Consider the following 25,244-nt stretch of genomic DNA (forward strand, 5'->3'; position numbering starts at 1 on the left):
GGGGATGCTACTGAGGAGCTGGTGGCAGTTCTGAGCTCATGGAGCCTGACCACGGGGCACAAAACCAGGCAGAGACCCCCACGTAGCCTAGAGCACAGGTGGTTGCAGAAGATGGTGCACTCGCCGCAGGGGGAGATACAAACCTCTATTCTGTTTGCTTTTTAACCCTCCTTCAACATGGCGTAGGTTTTGCAATATCCACAGTGCATTAGTTCAGCGGCGCGTGCATGTACTTTATAGACGTCTGCACTGGGGCGCGTGCTCAGCGCTGAGGGGTGACAGGGCGCCGTCACCAGCGTCTGGTGCGGACGGGCAGCCGTCGGAAGAGTCTGCTTTCCTGTCGTCCCCCTCTTATTCTCTGCGTTGCTGCTTTACGCACGCTCGGGCTGACCGGGGGTCCCCGAGCTACTCGCACGCCGGTTCCACCACTAAGCCTAAACCCGGGGCAAGTCCCTGTCATGTTTGGGAACCTGGGAATGGCACCTGCTCTCCCAGGACGTGCTACGTGGAGATTCCCATGTATCCTAAAGCCTGTCACACAAAAGCACCACCAACCACGGAATAAAGACGACAGCGGATAAGACAAAACTGTGAGAGCTTGAGAACAGCCACTGGAGAAACCCATTAACTGTAAGAAAAACTCAAACCCGGGACCACACGGCCGCAGGCAGGTGAGGTCGAAAATGAGTGAGAAGCTGCATTTTTCTTTTTAAAAAGTGGGCATGTAGTCCCTGGGGCTCGTTTTCAGAAAAGAAAAAAAAATTATTTTCAGTGGGTTGAGGTTTGCACAAAAACTATGGAATTTTTTTTTTTTTTTTGAGGCAATATTTTTCTTTTTCATGAGTATTTGACTCCAGTGGCTAGAAGTTGGAACAATTTCTACTTGGCCCAAAGCAGTGTATCGTGACCTGTAAATTCATTCCCTCGTAACTCGAGACCTCGTCTTACCTTCCTGGGAAACACTCCGCAGGTACACTGTGTGACTCGAGAGGGACGAAGTGACTTCAAGCTCCTACAGAATCCAGGCGGGCTTTGCCATAATCGTTCTGGTATGTAGTCTGCTTCTTCATGGGCTCCCCAGGGACTAGGGGACATAAGGGAAGGAAAGGCTCAGAGGCTGTCACCGAGCAGAGAACTCCCGCCCTTATTTGTTGAGGATGGCCCGGCCCGTGAGCCCAGCCTGGTACGCACGCAGCAGCCTTTAAGGGAAGGGGGTTGGGGGGGGCGCTGCTGGGGGGTGGGGAGTGGAGATGATGTTGGCCAAGAGGTTGCATCTGATCCCCGTTTTCAGAGAAGTTGTTCTCCCTGGAGCCCGCTCTCCTGCAGGTCAGCAGGCCAGGACGGCAGGCTTCGCCCCCTGCTTCGTAAACAAAGGCCCTCTCCTTTCGTGCCACATCCTGGGTAGACCTGGCTGGGTGTGCTCCGGGGCCTCCCCCAGGGACCCAGGTGTCTTGGGACGGGCAGTTAGGAAGAAGGCTGGCAGCTGCAGTCAGCATCACTGCACGTGCAGACTAATGGGGGTGTGGGGGGCAGGCAGGACCCAATCATTTATATCTCATCCCGATTGTTGCTCGTTTTACGTGGGTCCTGATGGTTGTGGAATTATCCTTAAAAAAGTGAAGACGGTGTGAGAACTTGTCCAGTCTTTGTAAACCTTAAGGACGCCTTAAATACTGCTTTCAGTTCCGGGTGTCTCCTGTCAAAGGACCGCCGGCCAGATGGAGGGGCCGAGCTGGGGAGGGGACTGGACACCACATCTGAGAAACGTGTTGGTAGAATCCGGAAATGCTTTCAGTGGAGGAAACTTAGAAGGCATATACTAAGGTTTTCACAGAATGATAGATGTAGACGGGTTAACTTCTGGAAAGAAGAGAGCCCAAGGCCAGAAGTCGAGCAAGGAAGAGCTGAACCATCTAAGAAAGAAGGCACCATCTTGGGGAGAGGCGCTCCTCTGAAGAGCTTGAGCAGGAAGGATATCACCCCTTGGCAAGGATGGGACAAGGTGACTCACGCGTGACGCGAGGACCTAGACCAGGTAACTTCTTGGCTACCTTCTAACTCCAAGATGCTAAGCTTCCATTCTGTGACTTCTCTCTAAAGTATTACTTGGTCCCCACTCCATGTCGGGGAATAATCGCTATCTCAGACTGACACCCCATTATCCTCTTCGCCTGTGGCTTGGAGGTGGCTGGGTCACGGAACTTTCAAAAACTTTTCTGTTGAAAACAATAGGAGTGTCGATCGCAAAAAAATGACTCAGAATGAATGCTAAATCTGAGGGTACGCCTTGTGGATAAACTTTCAGCAAATAGTGGACAAGACCAGTTTGATCCCCACCTAATCTCTTCCCCTTTCATTTTATAAGCAAGGATGGGGGTCCCCCAATCCCAACACCGGCCCCTCCCAGGTGGAGGATGTACTCATTTCTCACCACGAGCTATCCGTTCTCTTCCGAGACTCACTCCCTGAGTCTGAGGCTAAGCGCAAAGAGGCATAGTTTTAATTCCACATGGGGGTCGCTGGCAGTCTCCACGATTCTCATCAAGGTCTGGAGGAATCTTGGAGCAAGGAATGGAATCTACAAAGTTGCTTTAAAAGCCACAGGTGTACTCACCTGGACCATGAGAAGCCATTGGGAGGCTTGAGGAGCATCTGTATTTGAACCCCAAATCCTGAAACTCAGGAATTTTAGCTGGAACTTGGTAATTCCGTCGAAATTCAGTGTCTGCGGGATGCGGAAGTACCTTTTTCCATTCCGGAAACATCTGGGAACTTTGCTTAATCTTCTGAGCTGGGGAGGGGGTAGAAACCGAAAGAAACACTTATTCCCTGTAAGCTATTTCTAAATCGCATCATATTTCCATTCCATTTTGCTTCTGGCAGTAGCTTCCAATTGATCACACCAAAACCCATTCTTTTTGTATCGAGAGGTATGGTCAGGGTACTTTTTAAGGATATTCCAACCAAGAAATCATTTTCTGCTTTATCGGGCACAGGAAGTACATGCTCAAGGGGCTAGAAGCAGTTACTAAATATATCGTGTGTCAGTTAAAGGCACTCGTTTGCTCTGCTCTGTGGACACAGAAGGTACTTCTCACTCCAGCAGGCTGGCCTCGTCCATGGGGCAGGAGCAGGCAGCAGAGCAAGAGAATTTAGATAGGGCCAGGTCACCGTATAAAACGTAGGACACCAGTTCCATTTGAATTTCAGATAAATAGCGAATCATTTTTCAGTGTAAGATTGTGTAGGTACTCGTTATTCGTCTACGATATATTGTTCTTCAAATTTAACGGGGCACTCGGTATTTTTATTTGCTGTGTCTGGCAGACCTAAGTGGGACAGTGCATATCATCCCTATCACCTGGAGAAGAACCCCACAGAGCTTGTCCCTTACTGATGGAAGGTTAGGTAACTCCATTGTCACCAGGGGATAATAGCTCTATCGTTTCTTTGAAATAACTGCTAAAAAAAAATCATCAGATTTATAATCATTAAATATTTATTAAGCACTGACTAGATGTCAGGATCCACAAGCACCACCAGACTACAGAAGAGAGAGTCATTGGCATCTCACTTAGACGGGGTTTACCCTTAATTCTTGCTTCGAAGTGTTCGTTTAGAGGCACATCGTGCGACCCCAGCTTTATTCAGGGTGCAGATGTTGAAAACATGGATTTCACGAACAATGTCTGAACGGTGCCAATTACTATGACACCAAACTCAGGGTGAATTACTAGGACACCAGATTCTAGGTCTTTTCAAAGTAAAATCAAATGTACATTGTAAATCAAACAATATGTGATGTCATCTACTGTCACCCAAGAGCGTTTTATCAGTGATTTTTAAAAAATGATCTTTGTGTAGATCCGCATGCTCTTAATTTAGATGATTCAGGACGAGAGGGCGTGGGTGATGATGATGAACCTGTAAACTGCCCAAGGAGATGACAAGGTCACAGAGATATCTTTCTTTAGATATTTTGGCAGACCATCTGGCCTTGTTGTAGCAAGCATCATCCATCACTTGGGTTTGTAAATTATGAACAGCTTTACAGAGCCAAACCGATTGAAATACTTGATGCATCTGCCCAACCCCATTCCTGAGAGAGACTACTCTAAAGCAAATGTGTTCACTTCCTGCATGTGTTCTGTGCCAAGTTTAAAGATAATTAAATCGTCGTTCTACCTTGAGATGACCTCGGACGAGTGTGACTAGAAAGGTACGTGGAGGACAAACACGTATGGAATGCGACATCTTGCAGCTGTAACACCGGGCTGCTGTTTCTAAATTATACCTCCTGAAGCTCACCCGAGATATTGAGAATCTCTGGAAGTGGGACCCAGGTGCTTATATGGTGGACAAGTTTCTCATCGGCTTAAGAAGCACTGACCCAGAGAGAGTACGATGAGCTCTGTCGGATGAAGGGAAGGAAGGCAAGGACGAGAAGGCAGACCCAGCTTGGTTGGCACTGAAGCACATTGCACCCGTGAGATGCAGTCGGGTTTGGGGATGGGAGGGGTGCAGGCAGGGAGGGGTCGCTGGGGTGGGGTAGGAACAGGCTGTGAAGGTCCAGGGGCTTGGTCTGCGTGGACCAGGCTGGACCGGCGGAGAAGTACAGTAAGTGGTGATCAAGACCTAGAAACAGAGCAGTTGCTCAGAGTTCCTTTGAAAATAAAATTTAAGTTGTAATTTTCATCGATCCTTAATACTTGGCACAGTAATAGACCTCGTTAAATACTTACTAAATGAACGAATGAACGAAAGAAAAAAATTTAGAACGAAATGGCTGCGGATTAGCGATTATTCTGAACCGCACCCTCGTGACTGCCTATGTGATATAGTCTTAAAATAATTCAGTTCTTCTCAATGAATGCTTTTATTGTTTTTATTAAACTGCATTCCTGAGTTCCTTTGGCTTTATTAGGGAGAGACGGTCTTGAAAGGGACCGAACCAACATCTGAAGTCTCCATGGGGTCTTGAGTATAGACAGACAGAAAGACCGTGAACCATTGCTCACCTGGCCCACTGCTGACCATACCCTCAAGGCCCAGACTCCTCCAGGGGACCATTCCTGCCCTTCAGAGCCTCCAGTCCCACTGGCTTCCTTTCCGCTTGATAATGGTGACATGTTCCATAGTACGTGTGGCCCAAAGACAGACGCTGGCCCTTTAAAGCGTAGGAATGGCATGCATTGGAAGGCCTACCCCAAAGTAAATCTATGGCTAGGATGATTCAAAATCACTAGGACTCTCGGCCCATCATCCACAGCCATGGGAGAACCAGTTCTGGTATCTCGATCCACTGTTCTCAATCACCCAGGCTGAGTTCTCCAAGCCTGGATGCGAAACCAACCACCCGTTAGTGCTTCTGACTCCTTCACCTTAATTCAATAATGAGGACACTCAGGCACGACCTGGTCCCTGTGCTTCAGAAGCTTAAAGTAGGAGCGAAACAGATACAAAAGAAGATAATTACGATATTTATTATGTGACAAATGCTGCAGAAGTAGTTACGGAGAGGATCTATAAAAACACACGGGAGGGCCACGGACGCCAAGTTGGGGGACCAGAGAAGACCCTGGGAGGAAATGAAGCTTTACCTTTAGGCTGAAGTTACGGACAGACATGAGCTAAAAGGAGGAAAGGTAGGAGGCGGCGTTCCACGGGGAGGCAGAGGTGCGTGTGAAGGCGGGAGGCCGCAGGGCAGTTCATCTCACAGCGTGGGGGCCGGAGAGGAGATGCTGGGCGGTGGCAGGGAGCAGATTAGACAGAGATGCTGAGGACAGCGGGCGATGTCAAGTGGCACATCGGGAAACTCACTATGGCAGAGTGTGGATGGACAGTGGACTCAAGGTTACAGCACCAGAAGAGGAAGTTGACTGAGAGGTCATCCAAGGGAGAGACAGGAGCAGCCTGAACTGAGGCAGTGGCTGTGGGCACGAGAGGAGCAGATGGAGCGAAGAGATTTAGGAGGGCGTCTTGACAGGTCTTGGGTATTTATCTGCACATGGGGACAGGGCGATCTGCCCGTGTCGAAAGGACAACTTTGATCGGAACCTCAAAGACATCTTTGAGGGATGCTGGCCTTTCAGATGTTCCTCTGTGACCCTTCATGTTTGTCTGCAGTGTGTGGGTGTGTGTGTGGGTTGGGGGGGTCTTTCGATTCCTCACCAGAGGTGTATTCAGCTCAAAACTGAACCACAGGAGCTCTGGATTCTGGGACACCAGGAACAGTAGAAGGGTATAGTGAGGGGCTGGACTGGAAAAGAGAGGGTTCTTCTATGAGAATCTGCTCATCCCTCCCCCGGTCCTGCTCCCAGAAAGCCAACAGCCAAACGTTTACCTCGCTGGAAAAAGTGATCAACAAATACTGGCATTGGTGGGGTGGGGTGGGGTTTCCCAACATAAAGAGAGCTCACCACCTAGGTCGAGGACCGGCCCCTAAGCCCCACCTCTGCATGTAGTTTGTAATCGGGACCTCCAGCCACTCCAACCGGCACCTCCCTGGTCGGTGTTGTGGGCCCTGGAGCTTCATATCTGGGGTAAACCCACTTTCCTAAAAGAAGAGCCCATAGAAGTGAGACGGAAGCTTCATCAAAAATCTGCCTCCACCCCCCTTGCAGATGTGAACAGAAAACCAAAATCTCATTTGACCCTTAAGACATTCAGAGGAAACAGACATGATGCAAGGAACACATGAAAACACTGAAAACTATATCATAAGTATCCTCGAATTTGTAATAATTACGACATCTATAAAACAAGAACAGAATGCCATTAAAAAGAAATAATCAGAAAGAAGAAAGACAGCTTGGAATTGAAAAGCATGAGCGCCGAAATGGAAAAGTCAGTATAAGAATTATATTAAAAAGTTAACGGTGTTTCAAATAAACGTAATAAAGGTACGAAGAGAAAGATCCTAGCAGAGAAAAAGTAAGAAAATCACACACGTTATAAAATGTCACAATGTCAAAAAATAAAGAGCTGATTTTAAAAGCTTCCAGGAAAGAAAAAAAAAAATACGAACGGGCCAGGAATCAAAACGGCATCAGAATTCTACATAGAAATCCTGGGTGCCAGACGTCGGTGAAAAGAGCGTCTTCCGAGGGACCGTGACTGTCACCCTAGCAGGACAGCCACACTATCGAACACATGTAAGGAAGGAGAAAGGACGTTTCCAGATCAGGAGGAGCACACGCAGAAGTGTTCCTCCCACGCGCCTTTCATAGGAAGCTACTGGAGGATGCGCTTCAAAAAAACGAGGGTGGGGGACAAGGCAGAGGAAGATGTGGACTCAGGAAACGGGATTCGGGGCAGGCGGAGGCCCAAGAAACGCCTAGAATGGTGAAAAAGGAAGTCCCAGGGCGCAGGTGGCACAGGCAGGAGGCAAATCTACCTAGCGACTCCTCGAAACTGAGGGGGACTGATGGAGGGTGGCAGAAGAAAATCTTAGAGTATGACAAAGTATTTGGAAAAAGTCACAGGCATGTAGAAAACCAAGCAAATGAAGAAACCATCAACTATTAACTCCGGTAAAAACAAAACGAAACGAAACCCAAAAGAAAACAAAAGGTAAGAGAAAATATAATTCTAAAATACCAACTGGTTCAGCAATAAATGTTGACATAATCATAATATATCATATTGCCATAATCATAACATTAACCCTAGCGATTGAATGAACCAAACGTTTGGAAAGTCACTGGATCGAGGCGATGGCTGGAGGAAGTCAGCGGTGACGCCTAAAATTGACGGATTGAACAACAGCAGCATAAACACGTTATTTTAAAACACGGAGAAGAAACGGTCTGGAGGTGACCGCGGATGGGACGTGGGGCTGGGAGTGAGTGGGAGGGGCGGGCGCAGGGACCGCGGGCAGCTGCGTTTTCGTACATGCACGTGTGGGCTCCATCGAAGGCTTAATTTTTAAAAGCAGTAACCGAGCGGTTAAGAATTGGCAACAGCCCATGGGACTCGATCCCTTCATCGGCACTCGGCTAGGGGTCCCGACCCTTCAGCCCAAGAAGCCTTTCATGACCTTCCTCCTCGCCTTTGGCTAGATGTCCTACCGTACGCCCCGCAGCAGCCTGCGTTTTCCCGCAAAGTGCCCCTTCTATAACTTGACCGTTTCCCTCGGTAACTTGCCCTTTCCCGCGTGGACACTGCGAGATCCGCGATGTGACTCCGGCGCGTCGCGCCTCGGCGGAGAAAGGGGCTCGCTCACCTTCGGCTCTGTCCACAAAGTCCTGCTTCGTGTGGGAGATAAACTGGTTCGCCAAGGCCTTCCTGACCTCGTCCACGGCAGCGGCACTTTTCCGAAGGAGGTAGATCCTCTGTGACACCTCGTGACCCGGAGGTAGTGTCCAGTGGAGGAGGTCCTGTCGACACAAACGTGACATTGGAGAAGAGGTGACGGCTTCCCCTGCTGGAATGAAGACCGCGCGTGCCTGCGTGTGCGCCTGTGAGTGTGCCCGCACGCGCAGATCCTTCTCAGCCCTTTACACCCGGTGCCACCCTGCAGACGTCCTGTGCGCAGGAGCCAACAGTTCCCCAGCTGCAACTCAGGCCCTTCGTCCCTTCCTTTACTTCCTGTCGGTGAAAGAAAATGTGATCGCATAGAGCAAAGCATTGTGCCTCCACCCAGACATCGTAGGTCTGTGACTTCTGTGAGTTGTCACTCTGGCCGCACGCGCACCCCGCCGGGAGCCCCAGGGCCTCTCCCCGCTCTGCCTTGAAGAGATTTTTGTGATGACAAACTTGAAACCTCCACTGCCTTTTCTCATCTTCCCTCTCTCTTCCCTCCTGCTTCCTGTTTTCCTGAGAAAATTGAAGCCCAGGAAGAGACCCTTCATCGGCCACCACGAGGCCACCCAGCAGCGCCCTGCCCCGCCTGGTCCCCTGGAGCCTGCTGTGTCTGGCCCCGTCCAGCACATCGCCCCAACTGCTCCTGAAGCCTCCATTTCTCCCTCTGTCCTGGGCAGTTGCTGTCGGGACCCAACCCTCCCTGTGTGTCTCCTGTTTAAGAACAAAACTCCCTCTTCACCCTGCTTCCTTCCTCCACGGACTGAGAGAGTTCTCAGTTGGCCTTTGTGGTGACAATCTGCAAACAGTTAGGTGGCACTCGCTGTCCCAAATTTACCTTTCCAGTCTCGGAATCTCCAGGCTCCCCCTCCAACCCCTTCTCTCTCTCATAATTTCTCTATGTCAATTGCACTTCAATTGAAAATCGTTTTAAATTGAGTGGTTGGGGGGGAATTAGTTAGCAATAAGCGTGAGAAGGTGGGCAAAAAGAGCCTTAGAAGAACCATAACTGTAGGTGATGAAGGATCTTTGGGGTGTATTCGAACTCTCCGTCGTGGATCATCAATACAATGTTAAATTGAGCAGATAGGTAGATATTATCTTACTTGACTGATATGAGACTTGTGGCTCCCAACTGTTCTCGAAGTCCTGGCTTTGATCAGATCTTTAGGATACGATTTCCAAGTGAACTCGTCATTGTAATGGGTCTGATTGAAAATAGGGTCATTCAGGAAATAGGTGTACCCTAATCTTCTGGTACTTTTTGGACTATAAGGAAAGAGACCAGAAATTAGATTAAGAGATTAAATGCTAAGTCTCACAATGATACACACATGTCAATTTTACCTGTTGTGTTTTTTAAAAAAATTAGCTACTTTAAGACTTGATGCCAGAATCATTTAATCTCCAGATTTCCCTGAAAAGAAGCAACCCTGCGTTTTAGGACAGCTCTTAACAAAAGTATGGGAGGCTCTAAAAATGACATTTAAAGGAATAGACATCTGAACTTCACTAATTTTCAAATGCATTTTTTAAAGAGCTGAGTATTCTGCATGAACAGTACTGCAATATGACCACCCAGGTGGTGAAGACGACTTTCTCTCTAGAAACGTCTTCCAGTTACTAAAAGGAATGAACTAAGAATTAGAGTGTCACTGGTTTGCAAGTCCTCGGTGAAATAATGCATCCAGGCAGTTTCCATTGACAGCTTAGAAAGAGGGGCCACCAGGTTTCACGTGCTCTGGATGGACATATTCAACATCACCCGTTAAATATTTTTGCCAAAATACCCAACCCGAAGCCGACGAAGACTTTGGGGTATCAGATTACAGGACATACATGAAATGGGGAATATTTTAAATGGCACAATGGGGATGAAATCAGAAAAATCCAGAACGATAATCTGTTCTTCAACAAAGGAATTCTCGGGGAAAAAAAAAAAAAAACAAGGGAAGGAGACGTATAGATTGCATGAGACAAGAAATGTAATAACCAAATGGAATTAATTTCCATCCAACTGTGTTTTTTTAAAAAAAAATATGAGACAGTTGGGGAAACTTGATCTCCGATTGGCTATATTTGTTATTAAGGAATTTTTTTTTAGGTGAGATAATGGCATTGTTATATATTTTTAAAGAGTCCATATAGATACATAAGGACTTTTCGAGATACATGAAAAATACTTAGAATTGAAATGATACACATGTGCTTCAACATTATCCAGTGGCCAGGCCGTGAGGAAGAAACACATAAAAAGTGTCTATGTGTCCTTGATGATGGAAACTGGGTGACAGCTGGAGGTTCACTGTGTGTATCTCAAATATTTCATATTGACTTTTTTATTTTTTTAAGGAGGGCTGGGTTAGATTCCGGTTACTTCTGTACGAAACCAAACATCTGGGAAGCAGGACACATCTGGATGGTGGACCGTTTGACTTTGTCACCCAGATGTGTGGGGTCAGGCAGGACTGTGGTCCTCTATCCAGGGGAAGTGATCAAGGGTACACAAAGATTCCTCAAGGGGGACAGAGCATGGGGAGCTTTAGAGGCGTCGATGTCCATCTCTGAGTGTCCTCCGCCAGCGGGCACCTGCCCGAGAGCAAGCCTGCACGGTGGCGGGTCCTCCCTTTCCCACACCCTTCCCCACTCGACGACACCACGTTTCTTAAGAAGGCACATGACACCTCGTACACCCGGGGTCTACGCCTCCAACCTGAGAGGCGCCCCGCCCCGTGGAGGAAACCTTTGTCCTAGATTCCAGGGCGGTCTCCTCGTCATCCAAAGCCAGCCACCGGCCTCGGTCTCGTGAGGGTTTCTGAGTACGTGCAGGGCGGTGCCAGAACCAGAGTGTCATGGTACGTGAGGAGTGTTCTGAGCTCAGCCACGCTGCAGTGGCATGGCCGAGAGCAACGTCTGCTTTTCCATCTCCTAATGATTATAAAATGCTCATCCCTCTTTAGGGAGGAGCCTCTCAGAGGAGAGCAGAGAGTATAGCATGCTTAAAATGTCTCTTTCCCCCTACACATTTAAAAGTAAGCATTTTTTTTTTCCGCTTTAAAAAACAGTCTCTAAGATACATTTTTAGCTGGAAACAAAAGCATGTCTGAGGAGATGGAGCAGGACAGGGTGGCGGTGGTGATTCTTTCCAGTGTAACTGCCATCTTTTCTGAAGCCACCAGATTTAAAGACTCACTGGGTAAAACTGGTACCTAAAAATCTTGTGATTTTTTTTTCTTCGAATTTTCTATTCGTCATTCAATGAGGTATTTATATCTTATTTTTTAACCTGATTTTATTATGAAATATTTACCCCAGTACAGCCAGTCTTCACATTGTGTTGTCAAATATTAATAATACATGACAATATGTGCTGGCTTGCCAGACCAATTAATTTTCACCATATGTAATTTTCTCTTTCCTTAAACGCAGAATAAATGTTTGATTTGGCGTCTAAAGAAATCGATGAAATTGTTTCTGATTTTTATACGATTATGATTTAAGCATTCCCTATAGACAAGCACCAAAGGTCTCCACCCACGAGAACACGTTTAAGAAACATCAGATTTTTTTAAATCATACTCCTCACTTAACAGATAACTTACCTATTTAGCTATATGTTTCATTGCATTATTTTTATGACTAGAATATTATTAATCATATCAGACCTGAATATTTTTATACTTCCATGTCTACTTTTAATTACCTTCCCTAAAACATGCATTCCACAATTTATCAGTAGTTTCCATACTATTCCTCGAAATGCACGTTAATAGTTCTTTGAACTGGAAGTGTGGTCAGATTTTATTTCGATAGTTAGTAAACCTAATTTCGCTTGTTAGTTTGACTACAAGGACTCATTTTGCCAACTAGTTAAACCTGGTGTAAATTATGTGAGTTAAATATTCAGCTCTGAGATTTTGATAAAACTATAGTTAAAGAATGTGATGACAGAAGCCTTTTATCAAAAAAAATTTATATTGGAAAACATTTAGTAAAACTAATGTTCTCATTTTCTGAGTCCTTTTAGAGTATATAATTTTAAACGAGCTTCCTCCAAGAAAGAGAGGAACAGATAGAATTTAGAGGCATTTGGTAAGACGAACTTTTCCAGGATACTTCTAAGAAAACGAGACAGGAAATAACTCAATAACTGGATGACAAATCATCTAATTATTTGCTTTCAATGAAATTGAACGAGTACTCAACCAAGGTGTCAGCCAATCAATCATTAAAGGTCACCTCGTGATTTTTGGCATATAACTCAGAAAGAGCTCAGAGTATTGAGTGACAAGGCTACATTAAAACTCCCTTTGTTCACGTCATCTTATTTATTTGAAGTTTCTTAACACCAACCTCTGCAATTTAAAAAAAAAATTAAAAAGCAGCAAAAAAAAAAAAAAAAGAAAAGAAAAAATTAATGCCGAATCCCGTCTCATTCTAGAGATAAAAACATTCAAAACTGGATACATAAACTGAAAACAAAACAGCCCCATTGATCTCATTAAGATGCAGCTCCAAAATGGTTAATTTTTGCATTTAGTAATTATTAACATGTGTAATGTAGTTATTGCTTTGAGTAATTGTGTACTACAAATAATTGTGATGCTCAATACTTAGAGTCACATAACATGTTTAAAAATTAATTTCAATTAATATACTAAAATAGTTGCCGAGAAGTATAATGGAGTGATCGATAAATTGCTTTCAAACATAAAATATATTGCAGCAGGGTAAAATTTTATGGAGGAAGTAGAGGGGGAATGAGAATTCAAGGAGGAAAAGGAATGAGATAAATGATCTATTAAAGAAGAGCTTGTGTATTTTTCTGAAGGATAGTAACGTGTATTGATTTCCTAGGGTGTTTAGATTCCCGGTTGGTTGTTTTCAAAGGAATGACCCAGTCGTTTCATTTTTAAATGTCAATATGTAGGATGCGCTGTAAGTTCTATCTTTTGCAACTATGTACGTTAACGATAAAAACGTTTCTGTGAACACAAATGTGTGGATTGGAGGCCCACCCACCTGGACTTCCTTAGTACCCATTTGTTTTTGGCTTCGTCCCAAACGTTTTCTCTCCAGACGACTGTTACCGTAGTCTGGGAAGCTGGCAGAACCATTACTGTCAGGTGATGAAACCCCCACTTAAGGGACATCGTGTGACTCAGAGGGAGAGCCAGTAATAGAAGTCTTACAGTCCTGTCCTTTTGCAAGTCTGTCAAATATTATGCTGGGGAACAGCGAACGAACAATTTTTGAGTAACTTCTTTGGGCTCGTCGCCTCGGAAAAAGCACCAACCTTTAAAATGAGCCCCGGGGTGGCTTGTTACCTGCCCAAGGCCGCAGAGGTAACGGGTCAGAGCAGGGGCAGAGGTCAGAACCCATCTCTGCCTGCCGCAGGGCCCTGGTCCTGCCGCTCCTCCATATCTGACATCTCGATCGCTTGAACTTTTAAGGTGAAAAGATCCTTTTTATCGGAAACACTTCAGGGAGTTCACACAGCCTAGTGAAGTTTCTCCGGGTTGATTTCCCACCTGCCGCTGATGCCACGCGAGATGCCGGGCTCTGTCATTCCACCCTTACCCCCACCTCCCACCCCTCACCCTCCAATGAGCTGCGAGAGCAGCTGACGGGTAGAAACCCCCACCACCCACTCGCCCAGGTGGAGCTGGAGACATTGCGAGCCAACGCTTGCAAAGCAGAGCAGTGGAGCTCAGGATCCGGGGCTGGCGGCCTCCCTCCAGCCTCCAGGACCCACGTGGCCGGACACGCCAACTCCTGACCATCTGTTCCTTCATGCGGCCCCCACTGCCTGCCTTCACGGCTCGGGTAGGGGACTCGATTCATACTCAGGGTTCGGGGAGACCGACTCCACCAACCTAGTTATTGTTTTGCTGTAAACCGTGACACGCGGACACGCGAGGAAGAACCCACGTGTCTGCTTTCTTAGCTTTCCTGCAGGAAGGAGGTTTGGACGCTGGAGGGGGAGGAGGACTCTCTCTGATGCTCAGAAAAGAATGCATGTCATGGGCCCCCCCTGAGTGCATGTTCCATGAGCCTTCTTGGGTTATTCTTTCTAATTGTTTAGAATTCTACCTAACAGGGCACCAGGGGACAAATTACAGAGTGCGCATGTCAGTCCGATTCAAGGAGGGCTGTACCGAGTTAAAGGTGGCACGGTGCCCGCCTTGGGCGAGAATGCCGTCTTCGTGGTGGTGGCATAGGAGTCCCAGCGGGTGTCACCTGTCGAAAGTACGAGAAAGCAGTTTCAAATGGGTCAAACTGGCAGACTCTGATCAGATGTCGTTTTGATCATTAAAATCGTTTTTGCAAGAGAAAAGCATTTGGAATAGTAATTTTGAGTCCAGAGGAATAAAGAGCTACTCGTGGCCTCTGCCGGGAAGTGACGCTCAATTTAATTATCTGGGTTTCCCCCTATAGTAAACTAGGTCTATCGTTTTTCTTCAGAATTCATACACGCTATTTAAAGAGTTCAAGCGCTATGTAAAAAAATGCTACCATCTTTAAGAGGTTCACTCTTTCTGATTTAGAGACCAGCTTCTCCTACATCAGACATACCTGTAAACACACGAAAAGATTGTGCACAGGGGGCTCAGAGCTTGCACGTCGGGTTTCGGCTGAGACACCATATCCTTGCTCCTTCTTCTCCCTGCTCATCATCCCCCTCCTCCCCAGCCCTCCTCCCACTAGCCCATGTTAACCAGTGTGCCTTTCCTTTCCTTTCGTAGCTACTGATAGAATCATATACAGATTTGTATGCACGTGTATAACTATGTTGACCTATGGGGGTTTAGTTCTCACCATTCTGTTCTACAAAAATGGGCTCATCTTACACAGAGGGTCCTTTGCTTCTGCATTTAGCCGTGTCGTATGGGAACCCCGCCCCCGCCCCCGCCAGCTCATCTCGGGCGCTCTAATTCATTCTCTAAGGACTGTGCGAGATTCTGCGGTGTGTGTTGTTTAAAACTGTGAGAGCGGGTGGGATCAATAAAGGAAGGAGCATAGTTAGAGGGGATGATACCTGGGGCACACCTGAGCACACCTGGGGCACACCTGGGCACACCTGGGCACACCTGGGCACACCTAGGCACACCAATGAGAGGTTGGGGAGACAGGAGAAGCCAGGGAAGGGGCTGAGAAGAGCAGTCGGTGAGGCGAGAGGAAGACCAGGCGGGGATGGACCCCCCAGAGCCAGAGGAAGAACGCCTTTCCGGGGGGAGGGAGGCATCGCCATGGCAGACGCTGGCCGGGTCCAGCAGGACGAGGACTGAAGACGGACCACTAGCGTCACAGCCAGAGTGGCTCCCCCTCCGCTAACCACAGAAGTCATCGCCCTAACCCCCACTGTCCACCCCGCAGCACCTAATTTCTCGAGAGTATATATTTTAAGTTCAATTTGGACCTTCTCTAAATCTTCACCTCTGGACGGTTAGTGACCCGTTGTCTTTTACATTTCTCTAGAACCTGGTCAAAATGAGCCCCTTAATGTTTGAATAAACTGCCATCTGGGGTCCGTGGCCTCCCCTGTGGGACGCTGTAGCCACATCTCATTTGTTGCCTGCGTCTGCCCCCATTCATGTGTCCTGAAGACAATGGCTGTCGAGTCTCTTTCTCAAATACATTTTTGATTGCGCAAATAGTCTTCAAATCTGCAGGCCAACGCCAAGCGTACAGAGCCCCGAGCAGACGTTTAGTTTTGGCCATGTGCATACTTTTTACCTTTTGCCTCCCCATCTCTCCCGACCAGGGCTTGTGTTTCACTGGACCGGCCCTTGGGTCCAGCCGTGCAGCTGGATCTGCTCACCTGTGGCTGTTTACCTGGTGCCTTCACAGCGGTCAAAGTCCCCCTCCCCCGAACCCTGCACTGCACACTCACACGGGCTCCTGGTGCCCGTGCTCTGGCCCCACTGGAGAAGAAATGACATCATCCTTTGAGACTCCTACTCTCGTGGGAGTCACTTAATGTTTTCAGGCATTTTATTCCCAGAGCAGAATTAAATGCCTTCGGTTAAGAGGGTGTCAAGTGTGGACAAGGAAGTGGGGAGAAGCGTGAGGCGGGGCTGCTCCTCAAAGAAGCCATCATTTAACCTGACCAGAACCTCCGAAGGACCTGGCGGCCACCAGAGAGGCTGGAAGAGGCAAGGAGGGGTTGTCCCCTAGAGCCACCGACAGGGGGCACAGTCCGCCAACACGTAGAGCCTGCCTCCAGAATGCAAGACAATGCATCTCTGCTGTTGAAGCCACCAGTCGTGGTAATCTATGGCAGTCCTGGAACCAACACAGCCCTTCGGAGCCCAGCATATAGCCATAGTTCAATAGCACTTGGCCCACACAGCCATCATCAGCCTCATCCTTGTCTGGGGACAAAGCCGGGCAGTGACCCAGCGGGCCCACTCCGGAAGGGAGGATGGAGCAGCACAGAGTGGCTGCGCGAGGCCCCAGACTGGATGTTAGGAGGCATGTTTTGGAGAGGCGAAGAGGGAGGGCACATTTGGAGCAGAATCAGTCACATTGGGGCGCCTACTATGAGCAGCAGGGACCCTCCTAACTGAGCTGGCGAAGACGAGGAGGGCAGGAGGGTGGTTCTGGGCATGTTGAGTTTGGGACCCTTCTGTGACATCCAGGCCGATCTGGCAGATGGTCGACTATCATGCTCTGAAAATAGAGAGAACATCCCAACTAAGGGCACAGATGAGAGCCCCCTTCACGTAGAACTGAAGCCCTGTGACAGGTGCGGCCACTCACACAGGGGACGTAAACAGAGAAGGATCAATCCCGGAGGACTCCGGCATTTCTCGACAAGAAGGGGGAGATGAGACGGGGGGCTGGAAAGGGAGGCAGCAGCCCGGAAGGAGTGCAGTGGGGGCACCCAGCAGATGCTCCCCCCCTTATTGCCCTGCCACCATGTAGAAACTGGGGGTTTTACCTATTGCTCATACTCATTAAGCATTTCCATGTTCTATCCTTAACTGACAAAGGGGTGAATGGAATGGAGAACACGTTTCATTCATTCTCGTGGGACTACAATTACGGGGAATTTGCAGTGGAACCATCCCAACTCCTCCGTAGCCACCGCGGAACCACAATCGTCCAGCTAGAAGGCCGCAGAGCTGGCCACACAGTAATGGAGCCGCTAGCATCGCAGCTCGAGTGGATCTCACTCCACTGACATCGACAGCTGAGTTAGGAAACCGGCCACATTTGCATGCCAAAGTAGTACTTCAAGCACTCGTCTGTTAAATACAAAAGCACTTTGAAAGAAAAATCAGCAAAGGTTAACAAGGGACAGCTCAAGGCTGCTCCCAGCCTCTGCTACAGCCGTGGGTGTGTGTGTGGGTGGTGGGGAGCACCGCCTCTGTGGATCCCCTTGGGGGCTGTGTCCCTGCGGTCTGCACCTCCCCACTTCCTGAGCTGTTTCCCAGGGGACCAGGACACCTGCGGGATCTGCTGTCTCCAGCTTCTCCCCTCTTCCTTCTTTGTCTCTGCTTTTATTCTTCTGGAAAGGCGCTAGCCCCTCCTTTTTCCTGTCTCCTCCCAGCCGAGCATGGAGCATGGCATGGGGTGTGTAAAAGTGCCCGGGCATTCTGGGAGGGGGCTGGCGGAAAGAAGCGCGAGGCGCTGGGAACCGGCGAGGTTCTGAACGCCCCACTCAGTCCCCCGACTCCCAGTCTCCCCTTAACCCCCTAAACGGAGCGCCACCGCGGGGCAGCGGCAGACACCGCTGAAGCCCCAGGCGCACCCCATCTGCAGGGGGGACCCCTCCCGCCCCCGCCCTCAAAGGCTTACCTGGCTGGATCCGGGGGCCGCACTGCGAGGGGCGCTCGTCCTCGCGCCCAGGCAGAGCCATTCTTGCCTCGACGGGCAGTGGGGGCCTCGCGCCACCGGACTGGGCGCTGCGGCCGCCGCCGCTTTGTGACGCGTCGCCATGGAGACGCAGCGCGTTCTCAGAGGCTCCAGGCTCAGCCTCCGCGACGCAGGGGACCAGGTGCAGGTGCTGAGAGCGAGAAGGTGCGCGCCTAGAAAGATGGATGGATATCTTGCTTTCTAGAGCCCGCTGGTTCGCAAAAAGCTTTCCTGAGCATTGTCTCGTGTATTTGGGGAGAGGAACGAACCAAAGAGGAGGAGACGGAAGAGAAAGTGACGCTGTCAGATGTTCAACCGCAGCTTCTCATCCGTTCTGACGTTCAGCTTAAGCGAATGAGGGCCAAGTTGTCACTGAGCCTTCCCGCAAGCAGGACTCAAGCAAGAGGACAAAGGTCACCTCGTGTAGGTAGAAGCAGGACCAAAGTCTCTGAGAGGTTTTGGTCACCGGGGCCCAGGAATCAAGAGAGGGCAGGAGGGGGGAAGGTGTGTTTGGGAGGGGGAGTGGGCAGTCGGAGACACCTTCCTCTTCACCAAGCCCCGTGGCACCGTTTCGTGACTGTCCTAGTAATAGTTCTGCTCCCACCAGTGAAACCGTGTTAGAGTTTTCTCAGGCTGTGGAGGGTCTTTTATCTTCAGATTCTGGGCAACTACCTGGCAATTTGACTCATAGTAGGTTCTCAGTAATGTCGCATGCCTCTGGGGTAGGACACATTTACCCACTCAAATGCAGAGAAGGCACTAGGTGATTAGGTGGAAACTTCTGACTCCATGTTTAAAAAGCAATTTGCAACCACTCCTTATCCTTAAAAGGGTTTTTGTTACAGTGACATAGAACCTTAAGGGGACAGTGACATCGGACCTTGGGACAGTGAAGTAGCATAGAGGGACGGTTACCCAAGGACACGAAGAAGTTTATATCAAAGTAAGGATTTCAAGTATACATTTAAGGAGGTCTTTTTGTTTTTGTTTTTGTTTTTTTTAACAAGGATCTAAACTAGAATCTTCTGAGAGTTGAGTCTTATCCCTGTAATGAAATGACTAGCACACGTCTGAGACGCTCCCACTCCCTGGCAGTGAAGGGCAGACCGCATTAGGAGGCACAGGCTTTTGTCACTGTCGTTAAAAGGAATGAGTCCCAATTAGGATTTAGTAGTGGCGTCTAAATGAAGAACGTAACACCCAATAACAGATGACCGTCTAGAAACAGGAGAGCTAATTAGCATAGTGTAAGTTAGGAGAACTGTATTTTTAAAATAGAGCAGCGAGTATATAGAATCTTAGAAGTGAATCCTTAATAACATCTTACCTTTGCCTCCTCTTGGGTAAGCTGAGAAGTGGCGGGTGCATCATGTGTCAAGAACCCCTTGACTTTCTGCCCGGGGGGGGGTTCGGGGTGGGGCAGAGACTCCTCTGAGCCCCAGTTTCTTTATCCGTAAAACACGTCTACTAGTGCTGACCTCATCAGGCTGTGAAGATGACTAATTCTCCCGACGATTTATAAACGGTAAAAGCCACGCAAACCGGAAGTACGGCCTCTCTGTCTCATTGCTCTTCCGGTCTTCATGCTTCCCATCATCTTTCATTTCTGTCTCAGAATGGATTTTTGGTGCAGGTCCATCTTCTTGCGAGCACCACAGCACAGGGCAGTTGCTCGAGGCAGCCTCTTTCTATGATTTATTTTATTTTTTTTCATTTTTCCCTCCACAGCTACTGACTTATGCACTGCAGCTGAGCTGCATGATGGCAGGGCATTATGTGAGCTTGGGGACTTGTCCTGGAAGAGGAAAGGCTCCCGCTGAGTTCTCCATGATGCTGGGTGACAGGGAGAGGTGCCACAAGGCCGAGCAAGGGCCCAGGAGGCAAGAACAGACCCCAGAGGCCCTTAGTGGGGGAGTGGGGGAGCTAGGAGACGTGGGAACGGGAGGCCCTACCGTCCTGGCCAAGAAGCTTGGACTTCCCCTCCGTGTGTGTGAGATGACTGGAGAGGCTCAAGCCACAGAGCAAACGGGTCAGGTCAGAAGTGTAAGTAAATTCTGGCCTCTTTCCAGGAGTAAGAAAAGCAAGGTCCCAGAATAAGCTAACTATTCAGAAGCAAAGACGTCTAGTTCCACATCACCTGCCAGAATAAGCTAACTATTCAGAAGCAAAGACGTCTAGGTTACTAATAGGCCTTTTCTGGAGTTTTGAATTGATAAAAACAAACAAACAAACAAACAAAAACACTTGAGAATGGTTGTACTGAATGGATTAACTACTACTTGATTGTTTCCAGCTTAAATGATCACAATAAACGATCACACACACGCACACACACATGAACATGAAGTGGAGTGGGTCACAGAGGGAGGAGACAGCAAGCACAGAACACTCAAATTTGAGCTGTGAAGGGGAAGAAAGTCTCCAGCTGGGGGTGAGGGAGGGGGTCAGGTAGAAAGTTATTACTTATACGGGAGACGTCACCAAGATCGCAGGCCGAGGGTAAGGAGCAGGGAGGGAGAGCTCCATGGCAGGCGGGGCCTGAATTCTGTTTTTCTGATGAGATCCCCAGGTGAGGCAGAGGATTCGAGATGGACAGATGTCGAGCCTTGTCCCAGGGCCAGCAGCCTGGGCATCGTGGGGTCTCATTAGAGGTGGAGAGCCCCAGAGCCTGCAGCCTCATGAGACCCCCCAAGAGATTCCTGGGCTCATTCAAGTCTGAGAACCTCTGCTCCAGGTAATGCGAGGCCAGGTTGTCTGCTGAACGAGAGGGAGGATGGGAATGAATCGCTGGGAGAATTTAAAGAGGAAGCTGATGATGGACCCGTGAAAGACTCGGCAGGTGGCTGCTTCCAAAAGCCGGGAAGAGGTCACGGACCACGCACGGTGACGCCCACGTGCTTTGGATATGACTACGCTGAGTATAGTTCCTCTGGCTTCCTTGTCCTATTTGCCCAAAAGACTTTCTAGTACCACGTAGCATGCAACGCTTTGTTTAAGTGTCTCCATGTGAAAAAGAAGCGGTACGTTGCTGAGAGAGAGAGAGAGAGAGAGAGAGAGAGAGAGAGAGAACGAGTGAGCATGTGAGCATGTGTGTGAAGAGGGCTTTATTGCAAGGCTCAGGGCAGAGCTGATGAAGCTCGAGCCAGATTCTGTGCAGAATTCACTTTTGCTCAGAGCAGGTCGGTTTCCTGTTCTGTTCGGGCCTTTGGCTGGTGGGAGTGTACGTTGCTTTGAGAGAGATTGAGAGAGAGAGAGAGAGCGAGAGAGAACGAGTGAGCATGTGAGCATGTGTGTGAAGAGGGCTTTATTGCAAGGCTCAGGGCAGAGCTGATGAAGCTCGAGCCAGATTCTGTGCAGAATTCACTTTTGCTCAGAGCAGGTCGGTTTCCTGTTCTGTTCGGGCCTTTGGCTGGTGGGAGAGGTCCACTGACAGCGTGGAGAACAATCTGCTTCCTTCAAAATCCACTTTTAAATGTTAATCTCATCCAAAAACATCTCACAGAAACATCCAGAATGATGTTCAGCCAACCGTGGCCTAGCCAAGTTAACAACATAAAATTAGCCATCGCAGACTCAGATCTTCCTGGGGTCACTGAATTCTTACCTGCGACTAAGGAGGGTTATGGCCAAGGAGTCCAAGAACGATTGCTGTCCTTTTATTCAAAAATGCAGAAAAGAAACTGCTGGAACGTTCTCTACTTTATCAGGGCAGTCCAATTTAAGGGGGAGATTTTAAGCCCTGCTTCTAACGGGCTGCTCACCAAACAAACTTTCATTTTATCTATAAAGCTGTAACAGCAAGTATAGACTGTTGGTTCTATCAAAACCTCATCAATCCTGTATGAATGTCACCTCTCTCCTGGGCCACCTGTTCTCTGTGATTCTTATATTATTCTCATCTCTGGATCCTTAAGAAGTCAGCTGTCCTGGCCAGCTATCAGGTACTTACCAACGCTTTACACTGTGAGTTCTTACACGTTTACTTAGTTGGAGAATATCAAGTATGAACACTCATTTAAACTCTTTTATACCCACGTTTAACCATCCAAATGAATGTTCTTTTCTTCAAAGTAATAATTTCTTCTAATGGCCCTGCGTTGCTTCAAGCATTTAAAAAATTCTTTAGGAACTCCCTTCAGAGACGGGTGAGCACTTTCGAATTTCTTAAGTACAGGCGTAGCTTGGCAGTAAATTGAGTGTTTGAAACAGTAAAAGGACATTTGAGCTGATAACTGAGGCAGGCGATCGCGTGGGGCAATATCATCCCTTAGCCAAAAATCAAACTATAACTATAATGAGAAGAAAACGCCCCCATTCTGTAGAAAACGCCCACATGTTGCATTCTCGTTGGAATAAATTACTTCACTGTTCTTATTACTTGTACACCTGTCTTCTCTCCCAAGGCCAAGGGTGTCTCCAAAGCTTGGACTATGCTATAGGCACCTTTATACGCCAGCATCCACCTCAGGGCACTGCACGTCGTAGACGCTCAATCATACGGGTTGAATGTATGAATGAGTGAATCGAATGAATGCACTGCTTAGGTCGCTGTCACCCTGTAGATTTCTATTGATCTTAAACTGTTAAAATATCTGGTTTAGGCCACATTTACACCCAGATTGAGGCCACTTTTACCCAGGAAGATCTGTCCCCGCCCCGTAACTTTTCGCCGATTTTAAAGATCACCCAACGTCACTTTTTGTGATGTTTGCCGATACAGTACATCAGCGCAATGTATATATTGAATGACTGAATGTATCCGGTCCACAGTCGACTGAAAAAAAATTTTAATGCCAAGAGAAACCTTCCAGAACTTGACTTGGCTCCCAGGATGGTTATTGATGGGTTTTCTTAACTCAGCTACTTACAAAAAATCTTTGTCAATTTTTGTGAATCGAGTTTCTATTTCCTTTGGAAAACACTTAATATTTGATATCCACGCAGGATTTGTTTGCACTGGCATAGAACTTGTTTTATCGTCAATGTTTCTCATTTTGTGCCGAGTCGAATAACAACTGTTTGTTCTCCCGTTGGGAAGATGCCTTCCCCATTCTGAAAGACCATCTCAAATTTCCTTTTTTTTTCTCCAAACACTGCACTTTTTAAAAACTCTTAAAGACTCTTCTTGAACAGGGGCTGTGAAAACCACAATTCTCTTTGTAACTGAATAGGTTACGAGGCAAATATACAGAGCACGGCGGAAAGATCACGCACACACTTGGTCACAGATTTAATCAGTTCTCTGTTGAATGACGAGACAAGGTTTAATTGCACGGAGATAGTACATAACATTTCAAATATAAAAAAAGTACAACTGGTAGTGCTATCAACAATCAGACTTTTTTTGAAAGGATAGAAAACGTATACCGAGATCCATGAGTCGTCCTCATCGTCACATAGGTGAGGAGGAACCTAGTGATTCATTCATGCAGGTTTTATATGTGGATACGATGATTTTTTTTTTCTTTTTGAAGAATTCTTTTGTGGCTATGAGATGAGAAACATCGCACGGACGTAATAATGTATATGGTCACGTCAGAGTTTTCCCTTATTTTGCTTTTAATGGTAGGATTACTTAAAATACCCAACCGACATAAAGAGGACACTGCTCTATGCATTATCCCTCCCCTGTCGCTGTTTGGTACCGCATCACCCGGCTTCTTGGTTAAGAGGGAGGCCAAGGGAGTCCAAATTTTAGGCAGCGAGTGGCGAATCGGTCGGCAAACCTTACCGGGAATGGCTCTCCTAAGAGACCCGATAGGCAGGATGAGAAGCATCCTTGCCATCCAGCGAAAGGTGTCACAGGCATTTTTGCCCAGCCGGGTTTGACGCCATGCCGGCTGGGTCTGGGTCCAGACGAGGGTGTCCCAACCTGATTCATGAGGCGCCAGGGGCCAGCGCCCAGTGAGCCCGCTCCAGCGGCCAGGGTCCCGAGCAAGGCACTCTGGGTGGCAGGACCCTGCCGCTCCCTCTGCCTCTCTGGGGACGTGTTCAGAGGAGGGGACCCTCCTGGCCATAAGGCCAGAGGCCCCGCCCCCTCCTGAAGTCAGCTTCTGGGGCCTGCCAGGGGGCACCCACGGAAGCGGGAGGCGGGAGGACGACGGGTAGGAGGGCCTGCCTCCCACCCCTACTGGTGTCCCCTCGACCTTCAGCCCTGGCCCTGGCCTGGAGAAACCGCGAAATGTTCAGGCCGATCAGAGAAATGGGTTGGGAGTCTCTTCAGATTCCAAAACAGGAAACGGCAATTCTTCCAACAGAGGCCCCGTCAAGGAAGCTCTGGGTGACAGGCTGCAGTTAAAAACTTCGTCTATGGAACCTGGGGGAAGGAAAGCGGGCCGTTACCGCCGAGGGAAACAGAAGCAAACCGACAGAGCTCACGCCGCGTCACGGTCACAGGGGTCCCGGCTTCCTCAGACACACGCCAAGGCCACACCCACGGCTCGTGCTTTGCTGCCGGGACACGGGTGGCCGTTGGCTCCCCCATGGGTGGGAGGCGATCCGCAGTGAGTTGCGTGAACTCTTTCTCGCTTGATGACAAAAGGCCCACAGTAGGGTCAGAGGTCGGTTTTTGAGAAGGAGGTGGAGCTGAGCTGACCGGCCCGCCGCACGGGGACAGTGGAGGTCAGGCCGGGCCCGTCTGCCCGGTCGCTGGTGGCATCTGGCCATGCCCTCTGCCACGCTAACGAGGGCTCCACGGGACTGTGGTCCCCACAGCTCTGAGTGCGGAGGTCTCAGAGCAAACTTCGAGGAAGCACTGCCCAGCTTCTGTGCCCCTGGGTGTCCCCAGAGTGGCAGCGGACACCCTGAGCAGCCTACGTGACGGAGGGTGAGCGATGGAGAAACAGTAAAACGCTGCCCAGGCTGCTGTGGCCAGTGGGCGGGGTTGGAGGCGCGTCCCGGGAAGGACTAGGCATCTGGGGCTGCCACGACCCAGCAATGTCACCTTCCCCCAAAAGGGTCAGCGTATAGCCCCCACGCACAGCTGCAGCGCAGCAGAGCGGGCACTCATCCCGGTAAGGAACACCCAGACAGAGAGAGGAAAGCAAGGAGGAGGGAGGGAGGAGGAGGGAAGGAGGGAGGAG

At 48.7% G+C, this 25,244-nt stretch overlaps 2 protein-coding genes across 2 annotated transcripts in view; both read right to left on the reverse strand.

The window, feature by feature from the left end:
- Nucleotides 1–1,004: 1,004 nt before the first annotated feature.
- On the reverse strand, nt 1,005–18,166 carry TEX26 (testis expressed 26). The gene is made up of 7 exons (XM_015590107.1): nt 18,106–18,166; nt 16,599–16,676; nt 14,460–14,541; nt 9,408–9,570; nt 8,225–8,378; nt 2,615–2,791; nt 1,005–1,084 (listed from the first exon to the last, which is right to left on the reverse strand). The coding sequence occupies exons 1-7, from the start codon at nt 18,164–18,166 to the stop codon at nt 1,005–1,007; spliced, it is 795 nt and encodes a 264-aa protein (XP_015445593.1).
- A 5,896-nt stretch (nt 18,167–24,062) lies between these two features.
- The window catches only part of MEDAG (mesenteric estrogen dependent adipogenesis), a 12,068-nt gene continuing 10,886 nt past the window's right edge, over nt 24,063–25,244 (reverse strand). Inside the window, exon 6 of the mRNA XM_006904824.3 lies at nt 24,063–24,478. Within this exon, the coding sequence (XP_006904886.1) occupies nt 24,357–24,478 (122 nt within the window). The 3' untranslated portion in view covers nt 24,063–24,356. The remainder of the gene's footprint in view (nt 24,479–25,244) is intronic.

This window comes from Pteropus alecto, unplaced genomic scaffold, assembly GCF_000325575.1.
Source record: "Pteropus alecto unplaced genomic scaffold, ASM32557v1 scaffold80, whole genome shotgun sequence".
Classification (NCBI taxonomy): Eukaryota; Metazoa; Chordata; class Mammalia; order Chiroptera; family Pteropodidae; genus Pteropus; species Pteropus alecto.